This window comes from Leptinotarsa decemlineata, unplaced genomic scaffold (genome assembly GCF_025532065.1).
Source record: "Leptinotarsa decemlineata unplaced genomic scaffold, Ldec_3_MD MMD2_tig00000010_RagTag_RagTag, whole genome shotgun sequence".
In the NCBI taxonomy this organism is placed as follows: Eukaryota; Metazoa; Arthropoda; class Insecta; order Coleoptera; family Chrysomelidae; genus Leptinotarsa; species Leptinotarsa decemlineata.
Window position 1 is genome coordinate 5,398,218 of NW_027412538.1, and position 13,097 is coordinate 5,411,314.

General features: G+C 37.1%; 2 protein-coding genes across 3 annotated transcripts in view; both read left to right on the forward strand.

Annotated features, from left to right (window-relative positions):
• side-VI (sidestep VI) overlaps positions 1 to 13,097 on the forward strand; it is an 841,483-nt gene that overhangs the window by 268,976 nt on the left and 559,410 nt on the right. The window lies entirely within an intron of this gene.
• LOC141480806 (uncharacterized) lies at positions 1,340 to 3,018 on the forward strand. The gene is made up of 2 exons (XM_074171292.1): positions 1,340 to 1,881; positions 1,941 to 3,018. Exons 1-2 carry the CDS (start codon positions 1,711 to 1,713, stop codon positions 2,865 to 2,867), a joined length of 1,098 nt encoding a protein of 365 aa, XP_074027393.1. The 5' UTR covers positions 1,340 to 1,710; the 3' UTR covers positions 2,868 to 3,018.

Genomic DNA, 13,097 nt, shown 5'->3' on the forward strand with positions numbered 1-13,097 from the left:
GTTGTGTGCGAAACTGCTACTTCCAACTGAAGGATGAATTCTGTACGCAAGATGGGATCGTCACGTTCACCGGTTATAGCCAATATATATATATATATATATATGAAGTGGTTTGAAACTCTGGCTATAAAAGCAGCGTACAAGAAGCTTCCAGTCTGGTTGAGATACGTTGATTACAACTTCATAATCTTGAACCACGGAAATGCAGAACTAGACACCTTCCTGAAGGACATCTACGTTGTTGATGTCCACATTGTTGTTGTGTTCAAATCCCCAACGAATTGCCATTCTTAGACGTATAGTGAAGAGGGCCGCCACTAAGTGGGAAACATCTGTTCACCAAAAACCCACTCACACGGGACAGTATCTGAACCAGAAATCCAACCACCATCAATCGAATGAGAAAGTAATCATCAAGACTCTATTGGACCGTACTTTTGGGCTCTGTAATACAAAGAAAGGTCTCAAAAAGGTCATCAAAAATGCTCTTCAACGGAATGGTTACTCCAAAGTGATGGTGCAACAGACTTCAGCTAGAAGACAGCAAGAGCAGTTTTATGAATGTTGAAAAATAGGTTCCTACTATTGAAAAATGATGAAACTGCATGAACTTTTCCGTAGGTATTCATTATGCGTAGAAGACAGAAACAATGCATACGCAGTATAATCAGCAGTACCAAGTATCGCATCAAGATGATTCACACACAACATGAATTGGAATGGATCCAAGATCGATCCCTGTGGAACGCCCATTTCGATTTACCTACTATCCGAGCGTATGGTTCCAATTTGGCTATTATGTTGAAACTGGGGCGTTACTATTTGTTTTTCTTCGTTAAAAAGGATGAAATCCAGTTTAATAGTATACCTCTTATGTCATTCATAACTCTCCAATATCTTCCTCAATTTCTGATGGTTCACACAATCGAAGGACTTACTCAAGTCACAGAATATTGCAACAGGGCATTCATCCTCATCTAAATTGTGTCTATCTAAGAATGCATATTCAAAAACGTTTGCGAGACTATATGGCACATTTAATGGACAATAATTCTTTTTTGAAAAGGGGTACAACTTTTTCCGTTTTGATGCTTTGTGAAAAAGCTCCATTTTTGAAAGACATATCAACTGAAATTGTCAAAGGCTCTATGATTACTTTCAGTACTCTCAACAACACAAATCCCGAAACTTCATCCAGCCTAGCAGATTTTCTGTTTTTCAATCGAGAATTCAACAGAGTGGACAATTCTTCCTCATAGAAAGGGTTCAGAAACATACTGTAACAATTGAAGTCATTTTGAGGTAGAGAAAATTCATCATTAAATATATTTTCTGTCAGTTGTCTGGGCGCATCTATGAAATAGTTATTTATGTATCAAGGGAATTAGGAGGGCCTTAATTACCGATGGCAAAGTTTGCGTCCCGAGGGCCTCTGGCCCGAGGGACAGCAATTGCCTGAGGTTATTAAGGCTCATTAATTCCCGTGGTACATAGATAATTTTATTTCTGACCGATTTCAATAAAATTTTGTTCATTTTTGAAACGGAAAAATGTACCAATTCATTACCTTCCCGGTATATTTGAATCAGGTACCGTTGATTATAGTAGAGTTTTCTTGTTGCTAGGTTGTTGCTATGTTACTTGTTTATAAACAGAACTTTGTTATCAAGCTGTGTTTGCGGTGAAAACGTGTTTTCTACCCCAAATATAATGGAGGATATTTTGAAAAAAGCTGAACAAGCAAGAGAATCATTAATTCCATCGAAAAGTGAAGCCGTATACCAAAAAGAATACAAGATATATCTGGACTGGCTGACACGGAAAAATGTTATGCCAAAAGATGTCACTGAAACTGTATTTCTGGCATATTTTCAAGAACTGGTAAGGAATTTTCTATGTTTTTCGGTAGATTTGGTAGTAATTGTGTTTATTCGTTTCAGTCAGAAACGTATAGTCCGAATTCTTTATGGACTAAATGGTCAATGCTAAAATCGATGGTGACTATACAAGAGAAACGAGATATCACCAAGTTCAATGAACTACAGGCTTTTTTGAAACGGAAGAGTAAGAGTTATAAGCCGAAAAAGTCTGGTGTTTTATCTCCTAAAGATGTTATCAGATTCCTAAAGGACGCTCCTAATGATATTCATTTATTGCATAAGGTAATTTTTTTCTTATTTTCCTTTTTGTGTGTATTTATTTCCTTTTTTTTTGTTATAGTTGTTTTGATTATGGGTTATTTTGGAGGATGCAGAAGTCAGAAACTTTTGAATATGAAGATATCGGATATAGAGGACCGGGATTCCGTTATGGTAGTGAACGTACCGGAAAGTAAAACTGGTGTATCGAAGAAATTTACAGTTGTGGATGAAAAAGAGTTCTCCGCTTTGCCTTTATTAAGACTTTATATGTCTTTGCGTCCTAAAGGTATTGAACGATTTTTTTTGAGCTTCCGACAAAATAAATGTACATCTCAGCCAATTGGAAAAAACATGTTTGGGAAAATCCCCAGCAAAATCGCAATGTATTTAGGATTGCCAAACTCATCTTCCTATACGGGACATTGCCTTCGTCGCACTTCTGCTACTGCTCTAGCCAATGCAGGAGCAACTATGACTAACTTAAAAAGACACGGAGGTTGGAAAAGTTCCACGGTGGCGGAGGGGTATTTGGAGGATAGCATCGAATTGAGAAATAAAACGGCGCGTATGTTGTCTACTTTGTCATCAGAAGAGGCAGGTACCTCGACTGTAGTGAACAGAAGCTCCAGCCATACAAAAGAAGAAATTGTTTCCAGTGGCGGAAGTAATTTTCACGGAACATTTCAAAATTGTACATTTATTATTTGTAATGACGTGAATAAATAAAATATGGTTCAGTTTTCATTTCTATTTATTTTTACTTGTGAAAGGTAGAGGGAATTATAAAATCTATAATGTCCCAAGGGAGTTATGACCCTCTTTATTGATAGCGTAACTATGACGATATAAGCTTATAATATCCCGGTCAGAAATAAAAGTTATTAATATCCACAGCAACTTCATCAGAATCATCGTATCAAACAGTTTCATCACATACAGTAGTCATCAAATAGTCACTTAATGAAAATTTAATTCTTGACTATTTTTGTCGAAATATTAAATGAGAAATAAATTCTCAGAGATGAGTGTGACAAAATAATCGAATTCTAAATAATTCCCAACAATTTTTTTCTTACTCCTACGCATCTGACTTCACCTGACCGGTAAGCAACTAACCGAAGTGGATTTGGTCCTTAGTGAGGGGAGGTTGCAAAATTTACGATCTGTTAGGCTTACTCTTTGAATTTATCCATCCCTCGGAGGGATTTCTCTCACACCCACGCCTAATCTTGATTATTATCTCGACATGGCCATATTTTTTGGGCTCTTCGCGATAAGATACGGGCATTATCATGTTGGTAAGACTGTAATCTAGTGAGCGGAAAACAAAACTTTATTATTAGCGTGGGGAGCGAACGAATTTTCGGGAATGCGTTCGCGGGACTCGTTTACAAGGATTTTATTACCTCGCCGTGGTGAGAGGCTTATGACATCGTAAACTTTTCAATTACTGTTTTCCTTTTCTAGTCGAATACGTACGCTGATTCACGCCGTCTTTGAATTCATGTGATATCGTCGACTTCACTACTGTTATTCTGATTTCGGTCACGATATAACACAGTGAAAGTTCAGTTTTCGCAAATAGGTACTCGTGTTTCAGATAAATATATGAATTTCTGAACTCATTTGAAGGGGAATAAATAATCAGTATGAACGAGGTTCATACTGATTATTTATCATTTTGAACCTCGTTCATACTTTTCATTGTTGAATTTTTGTAATTCGGTACCCGAAACAATAAACAAATGAATAATAAGCATTTGTTCAAAAAAAGCTGAGGTTATATATACTGAAACATAGCAAATATTTTGTACAATTGCTGAACAAGGAATTCATACACTTACCTGAATTTTACACAACTTTCACGACTGAGTTTATTACATATTCCGCAGAAGAAATTCTCCTTCCTCATTGCTTTTTTATCATATTACTATATTGAAATTTCATTATAATCTTCATATACCTATTTGAATTAAATTTCATGTATGTGGGGTGTTTATCGTTTACTGCTTTTTTCATGAAGGTAATACTTATTTCAAAACGTATTTATATTTTGTATTTTGTACAGCCATCTGTTAAGTGAATACAGTTATTACTTTTTTTTCACCGTAGTGTGCGCTGGTCAGATTCGAGAGTAGAGAGGACATCATTTCACCAAGGACTCCAATAATCAGAACAACCATCTTGACAGAGTGATCTGGATAGAGTCTGTGGAGTTCAAAGAGAAAATATCGATATTTTATCCGTTTTTCCTCCTCTTTTCTGACGATATTCGTCTCGCCAGGAGCTGAAAACTCAACAACAAATATCGTTTTGCTTTGGTGGTCGAGAAGGACTACATAGCACTCTTAGGGCCGCGTTAAGTCGATGGATATAGGCCTAGACCACATATGCTGAACATGCTGATTGCAAGTGCATTAGGGTCTTGGGCGCCTCGCGACAGGCCCTGCATTTTGTGTCAGGAACCTCTATAGCCATCACGCTACTGCGGTAGACTGAGGTATTGAAGACACCATCCTGGCAAGCCATGATGAACCCCTCAGTTTCCGACTTTAGCCCACTCGACCTGAGAAAAGCGAACGTCAGGCGCTTTGATAAGCTAAGCTCTCCAATGTTATTGAAGAAGACCCCATGTGATCTCTGCGGCTTCAATCTGAACTTTTTGCTGAACGGATTTCAAATCGATGACAGAGTTGTGGTCACCTGGTTCAGGGACGAAAACTTTACCGAGTTCATCAGCTGCTGGGGCAGCTGTTCTGAAGAGAAATGCTCCAATTTCTGCTCTCTCATGGTCACGGACCATGCCAAGAAGGGGATATGATCTCCTAACAACTTCACAGGCTGTATCCAGTACCATTCTGTCATGTAGACACTACAAACTCAAAAGTCCACGGCCTCCCTGTTGTCGGGGGAAGTACAACCGGGGAACGGACGATTTGGGATGCAAACTCCTATAGAGATGCATCATTTTCCAAGTCTTTACGTCGAGTTGATACAGCTCCTCCCGAGTCCACTTCACTACTCCAAACGAGTAGAGTAAGATTGGAACGGCAAGCATATTTGTTGCTGCAACTTTGTTATCCCGACAGTTCCGATGAACAGATCTGTCGAAGTTTGTGCTGATACTTGCTGCGGAGAGAGTTTTTCACTGCTGTTACCTCTTGTGAGTGACGATGTTTTACCCCGAGGTGAGTATACGTCTCTCCGGCATCCAAATGAAGTAGGGTGCTTCTATCTACGAGCTGCAAATCCTCGCCGTAAACTCCGCAACGTCCTCTTTTGAGATGGACCATTGCACATTTCTCTATCCTGAATTTCATACCGATAGCATGCGTGTACTCTTCCACCACCCTCAAGGACTAATGGAGATCCTTCCCTCCAGAAGCATAAAGTTCAAGATCATCCATATAAAACAAATGGGTGACCTTGTGCCTCCGGTGTCCGGGGGTGCCACAGTTCTACCCTCGAGCATTTCTGAGCGCAACGGACAGTGGCAATAGTGAGATGCAGAAGAGAAGGGGACTGAGAAAATCACTCTGAAATACGCCCCTTCTGAAAGTGACCCCCCCTGTTTGGACTCTTCCTTGACCAGATGTTATGGTGAAGCGAGTTCGCCAAACTGTTATCAGTTGTTGAATGCATCTCACTATTTTGTCGGGTACTGCAAGGCATCTGAGCAAGTGCAAGATGAGCTCATGCGAAATTGTATCAAATGCCTTACGGTAATCGATCCAGGTCATAGTGAGGTTACAGTTACATTGTATCGAGTCCTGCTTTACACATCTATCGATGAGCAGGTTCTCTTTACATCAAGCGACTCCTCTCTACGACCCTCCCTGCTCATATATCCGTTCGAACACTCGGTTGACTGCGGTGAGTATTCGTGTGTATAAGATGCTCGTAAACAAATTATAACACGAATTCAAGCATGTTATCGGCCTGTAATTCTTAGGAATCGACGAATTTCCGCCCCTCAACAAACCAATCCGGAATCGGCTGCTCTCCATCCAGCCATGAGATGAAAACTCTGGCCAGATGGCGGTGAGTGCTTGGTATTTTTCTCCACTAATAAGTGTTCAGCCCATCCGGGCCTGGAGCAGCAAAGTTCTTGGATCCCACAAGGGCTCTTCGGGGTTATTGGGTTGCGCAGTTCATTGAGCTCAGGCTTTCGAAGCTCTATGTTGAAATCTTCGAACTGCGCTAGGGCGGGAGTGTCTAAGTAGAGTGGCTGCGGTTGTTTATAGATATCCATCTAGGAGGATGCCATCTGATCAGTGATCGACAGATTATCCACAACACGTGGAGGCTCTTGAAATAAGCGAGAAGGTTTCTCGCGGAACCTGAGGTTTTCCGCGATACTTCTCGCTCGCCTCACCAGTGACTTCTTAGCAGCCACTAGCACTTGTATCCTATCAAGGCAGTGCTGTTTGATGGTCAGCAGCACGCTTTGTGGCTATTCGCCGCACTGCGGGCGTGAAAGGTTTATTGGCCGCCCTATTATCCATCACACATTGGAAACGAGACGCGTGTTGTCTCGCCGACGTGATCTCAGCCTCCATGTTGTGTACACGCCGTTCAATCTTCCGAACCGCAAGGCCGGGATTTCGTCCTTCCGATTCGGAAAGCGATTGGACGACGCTATACACGGCGGTGTTGATTTGCCAGATGTTAGCCTCTTCTGTTAGAACACTATGAACATCCGCATCAAAACAAGCCAGTTCTTGTGACCTCAGGGACCTACTCCTGTGGAGCGCCCTGCGTGTTCTGATTGACTCCATTGGTGGCATGATGAGAGTCTGCTCTCCAGCCATGCCAACGGGTGATATTACTGTCACTTATACCACTTCGTTAGCAGGTTGGGGAGATATGATATTCTATAAATAAAAAATAAAAAAAATATGAAAAAGCTCGAGAATGGCTGGATCAATTTTTATATATTTTGGATTTGTCTTCGCCGGGAAAAGGATAATATGTATTGAAATTTGAAATTTCATCAATGAAAATGATAGCAATGAAAGAGGCAAAACATTATTGATAATAGTGACGGTTAGTTCATTTGTTTATAACAGAACGCAACTGACACGTGATGTTATCTTTGTTTGTGAATTGTTTTAAAGTATAACAAAATTGACCGGTTACGTATTTGTGCAAGAATTATCATAATATAAATCTTATTGTGACGATATTATTATTAACAATGCCGCGATCGAGAAGATCTTTCCCGACAAATCCGTAATGGAATTGAGATTCAAAACATCGCAAATGCTTCATTGATGATGAAAACTTGAGTAAACGCGATATTGTGAATACATGCCGCAATGCTAAATGTAACAAATATTTTCATGTAGTTTTTCGAAAAAATTCGACTCGACGAAATAGATGATATTTAGAAAATGTAATTGTTCTGATGAAAAAAAAAATTATGTAGCAAAACAACATTTGCCAGGTCACCTAGTAAGAGATATATTCTATTGATACTGAAATATTTTCTCACTCAAATCAAGGAAGTGTAAAGTCAATTATCTACTTCTCGTAAGAAGTTCACAAGGTTAATTCCTTCTCGAGTAGAACGAGAAATCAAAGTAAGTGTAGGACTTCTATGGAAATTACTCCATCGGTTTTTGTACGGCTTTCAACCTCAGTGTCCACGTAGTGAGCTAATAGATGCCCAAATACGGGATGATCATAAGATCGAATGAAGTAGTTTGGAATTCCACCGAAATCTCTGCAAAAGCTGTCTGGTGATACATTTCATTTCTTAAAGCATAGTCAGCTAGAGAACTGATATTTTTTGAAAATCTCATCGATTCTTTTTTGAAATATACAATTCTCTTGTCCTCACAAACGGGCCCAAAGAAAGACAACCCTCAGAAGTCGAAACTTCTGCTAAGGATTGACAAGGTCTTACCTTTCAGAGTGTGATTCCCAACACTGTATCAAGAATAATAATAATAATAATGTAAATGTGGATTCATCACAATTACATGTTTTTACATGTGAATTGAAAATCTTCATGTTCTTCACTGGACATCATGGAGTATCGCTTTTTATTATCAATGCGATATTGGATGAAACTGGCTGATACTTAATGCACCCTCGATAAGGTGACATAATGAATGTAATTAAGTCGTCTTTGTTCTGCCCGTGGTGATGATATGTGAAATATATTTGAAAGAACTGGTACTTCGTCTACATAAATTCATTTCTGAACCTGAGACAAGGACAAACTGAGACTATACATAAAAAATTCTCCAATTCACATATAAACTTGACATTTTTGTGATTTTTATCAACATTTCTTAGTCATAGGTAATTTTTTTGGTGATTCATTTATAGATTTATTGTATGCAACAATGAAAATAATAGTCAGCACCTTCTTTTTCTTCCAATATAGCTGATTTTCGCGTTTCTTCAAACGCTCCTATAACGTTATGTAATAGTCGCTGTTGATGTTTTTCTCTTCTTTAAGATAGTAGATAAGTATTCATTGACGATTTGTTCAAAATATTCCTTTGATATCCTCAGACCCTCAGCTTTCTTGATCAACATTACTTTGCGGTTATCCAAAAATATTTGGTGAACTTTTTCGATGTGTTCCTGATGCTTATTCCACCTCGTTGAAACCTAGCAAACCACTTCTCAATGACTCGTTTTTTTGGTGCTGAGTCCGGATAATGTTTATCAAGCCAAGCTTTGCCAAAAAACAATGCTTTATCAACACACGAAATTTTTTTTCAACCATTCTCTTCAAAATAACAAAACATGCTTCACTCAAAATATTCTATCCCACAAACTATTAGTCCGACAGCTGAGAAATTCGTACACGTATCTTTTGGACGTTTGAGTAATCTATAAATCGGATTCAATACTAGTAGCGCCATCTGTGTGTTGCGCTACAAACATTTCAACTCATCTATACATGGCAATGAATCTTCACACAAAATTTTTGTGTTGCACTCTGATTTGTCACAAATGAATATGTTCAGTTGTTAAATGTAAAAGGGGTGGGGGTCTACTATCCTGAGGGTAATCGTACTCACTGAAGTTTCTTCTGCACTGTCAAGGGATACAATGATTTTGTATCCGGATCCTATCTGATTGAAAATTCACATAGAAATTTGGATTTATTTTTTGAGGAGCCTACTGAAGTTATTTCTCTCGAAACAAATATGATCAGAATTCATTCAAGAAACACTTCATTGTGATTTATTCATTCTGGACATTTCACTAAACTGCAACACATGTTTCGCTATACAATAGCTTCCTCAAGCGTTTTCATTTGTAAAATTAATGTTCCTCATGTTGGTTTGGAACATCTTTCCCTCAATACCACTCAACTCTCATCGTCTTGGAAAATTGAGATAATGCATTAAACCTTACGTGTCGACTGAGATGATATGTTCATATTCACGATAGATTTAACTAAATTAATCCCAAACATAACATCCGCGCATTATCTCTCCTCGTTCAGAGGAGATTTTGTACAATCCACATACAAAATAAAATGCCTTACTCAGTATATGGAGAACTTGAATGGATGATTCAGTCTTGGAGAGAAAGTTGGACAAAGCGACGTTGTGAAAGAAAACGATTGAAAAAAATTTGGTTTTGAAACGTCTGTTGATATTGGTGAGGATGAAGTAATAGCAAGTATTTTATCGTGCATTCTACAAACAGATATTTCCTGAAAAGTGGAAGTATAAATATCTAGTCCACCAGTGAATTGGTCAAAGAGGTCATTGAGAATAACAATATCAGTTTTCAAACTTCGTGTTGCATTTAAAGTTTTCGTGACATTCAACGTATGAGAGTGAGTGTTTTATGAAAAGTTTTTATAATATTGGTCGTAGTCAGGTGTTCAAGAATGATAGAGCAATGAAAAAAGAAACATTTTGATTGTGAAAAACTTCATTGTACTGTATTGTATTATTCAAAAATGTTGATCGGAAAGGTCATCAGTTCATTTTAATAGTTTCTATGACTGTCCTTCGATAAACCAAAACATATTTGCAACATACCGAACGCATAATATAACAAAAAACGTTTACAAAAAACTAAAGAATGATCCAACAAAATCAATTGAACAAAAAATTTATAGAACATTGGCTAAACATAAAGACATGCTAACCAAAACAGAACGCAGTCAACTAATTTCCAAAAATACATAAACCTCATGTTCCTTCAAGACCAATTGTAAGTTCCATTGCATCTCCCTGTCAGAAATTAGCAAGATACCTTTTGGAAATTTTGAAACCAATTAATAGTTTAGTAATAGTCTCCTAAAAAATACAACCCATATCATAGATAAACTTAAAGACATAACACTAAGTGATGGTGATTTTCTGATGAGCTTTGATGTTGAAAGTCTTTTCACAAATGTTCCTGTTGATAAAACTCTTCAAATTGTCAAATCCAGGTTGGAAAATGACTAAACTTTAAAACATCGAAAGAAGTTGGATGTTAATTCTATATTAGAACTTTCAAGATTATGTATAGACAAAACCTATTTTCAATATGGAGATGATATCTATCAACAAGAATTTGGCATGGCTATGGGTTCCCCTTTATCTCCCATCTCAAGTAACATATATATGGAGTATTTTGAAGAATCTTTTGTCGAAACTTATCAGAATGGTCCCAAAGTTTGGTGGAGATACGTTGACGATATCTTTGCTGTTTGGAATAGAAACCATGATGACCTGAATGCTTTTCTGAGTTATATCAACGAGCGGGAGCCGACAATAAAATTCACAATAGAGATTGAACAAGATGGTCGACTCCCTTTCCTTGATGTAATGTTAGAGAAGTCATCAGATCAATTTGATACAAATGTTTATCGGAAGAAAACACATACAAATAGATATCTTCACTATACATCAAATCATCATGCAAGTGTTAAGAAAGGTATAATAAATTGCCTTTACAAAAGAGCTTAAACGATATGCAATTCAACTGAGAATCTCAATAAAGAAATATCATCAATTAAATCTGTTTTGAAAGATAACGCTTATCCAGATTCGTTCATATATTCAACGATAAATGTAATAGTCAATTAAAAATCAAACGAACTTACAAACAGCTTCACAAATTCAACAACATCCAACTAAACAATTACCGACTCAACATCCACCGACACCTTTCACAACTAACGTTATACCTTACATTCCAAGACTATCTGAAAAAATAAGACGAATTGGAAATAGGTATGATGTTAGAACTACTTTCAAAACAAAAAATACACTGAGATCTATACTCACACATACAAAACCCAACAACACTGAAGAAAAAACAAAAAATTGTATTTATAAAATACCTTGTTCTTGTGGTAAAAGTTACATTGGTGAAACCTCAAGACCATTGAAAGTGCGTGAGAATGAACATCGAGATTATATAAAAAATAGACAATTGACAGGATCAAAATTATCAGAACACATTTTAAAATCAGACGGTGAACATCGGGTGGAATGGAATAGGACAAGAATGATTATCAATGAGCCTCATTCTAAGAGACGTAAGCTAAATGAATCAGCGTATATTCTCATGTCTGGAGAGAATTGTATCTCGAATAGCTCCTTAGAAATAGACCGTACTTGGCTACCCATCTTGAAGAAAATTTTGGATAGTGGCGAAATGGTAACAAACTGATATAGAAGAGTACCTTGTATTACATCGAATGTTTCAGTTATCAATTAACAACATTGACATAATTTCATATTTCAAAACTTCTTTGACATCTGTCGAAGAAGTAATGAAATAAGATATCAAAAAAGGAATAACTGCGAATATATTCAAATTTTTTATCCATTTCTGAAGACGGAGGCAGATTTTGGCCTCCGAAACGTAAAAGATAAGTATTATTTCTAAATGATTTTTTAGATTGGCAAAATTGTTAAATACGACAAGTTACTGATAAATAAAAGATTTTTCTTTGTGAAAAATACTTTGATTTTTACGCAGTAACTTATCGGGGTAAACTTAAAAGTTTGCCCTTCTACACTTGTATAAAGTTCTCCACTATAATTTTTATATTTTTCAGATTGTGGAAGGTAACAAATACCCAAAAATGGTCGATAAAAAACTGATTTTTCCTTCACAAAAATGACTTTCGTTGAATGTTTTTGCATTATTTCTGCAGATGAAAACTGGGTAGATTTCACGATGGAATATATCAGTAAAACAATTTTAAAACTCATCAATACAGCTCATTGTATGATCTCCACTTGAGTGGAAATGATACAATAAACTGTATTAATGAGTTTTCATATGGATTTTCATCAAGTATCGGCCAGTTAATTTCAATAAACGTTTTGAAATATCATATGTAACTGAAATTTGCTATTTTTGCGACTTCTCCACCTTAGGTATCGACACATTTCCCGAAACTAATCAAATTCCATCATGATGTTTACCAATCAACCTAAACAAGCCAGACATTCACAATTGAAACAATCAAAAGGTCAAGATATAAAAGGAAGACTTAGTCACTCTTGTATCATCAACTGGAATTTCTCAGCTGCAATTTCAAATGAGATCAACAGATGTTTCATAATTTAATTGCTGCCGGCCCGTAAACCCATATGAAAACTTAAGCTTCAGCTTCAACTGTTTGCTATCTGACATTAGGATTTTCTTTATATGGAATTGTTCGGCGATGAAAAAATGTAAAAAATCATTCCAACTCATCGATAATAAATCGATATCGATGTTATAAGAATTTATTCATTTTGCGTTTATATAATGTAGAACCAGAACAACCACTTTTCTTTATCTCCTGAAGATGCCAACTTGGTTACTTGGTTGGTGGAATGCACGTCAAGGATAGTATTGCATTTCTGGCGATAGTGAAAAGTACTTGGTTTGGATTCATTTCACGCCAGAGGTTCCACTTTCACTTTTCGTGATAGGGTTGATGGTTGGAAAAAATGTTATCTATTTTCTTATAATTGTTCAGAATGT

Coding starts and splice junctions, on each gene's coding strand:
- LOC141480806 (XM_074171292.1), top strand. CDS start 1,711: ATGGAGGATATTTTGAAAAAAGCTGAACAAGCAAGAGAATCATTAATT. Junction 1,882..1,940: donor TGGCATATTTTCAAGAACTG/GTAAGGAATTTT, acceptor TATTCGTTTCAG/TCAGAAACGTATAGTCCGAA.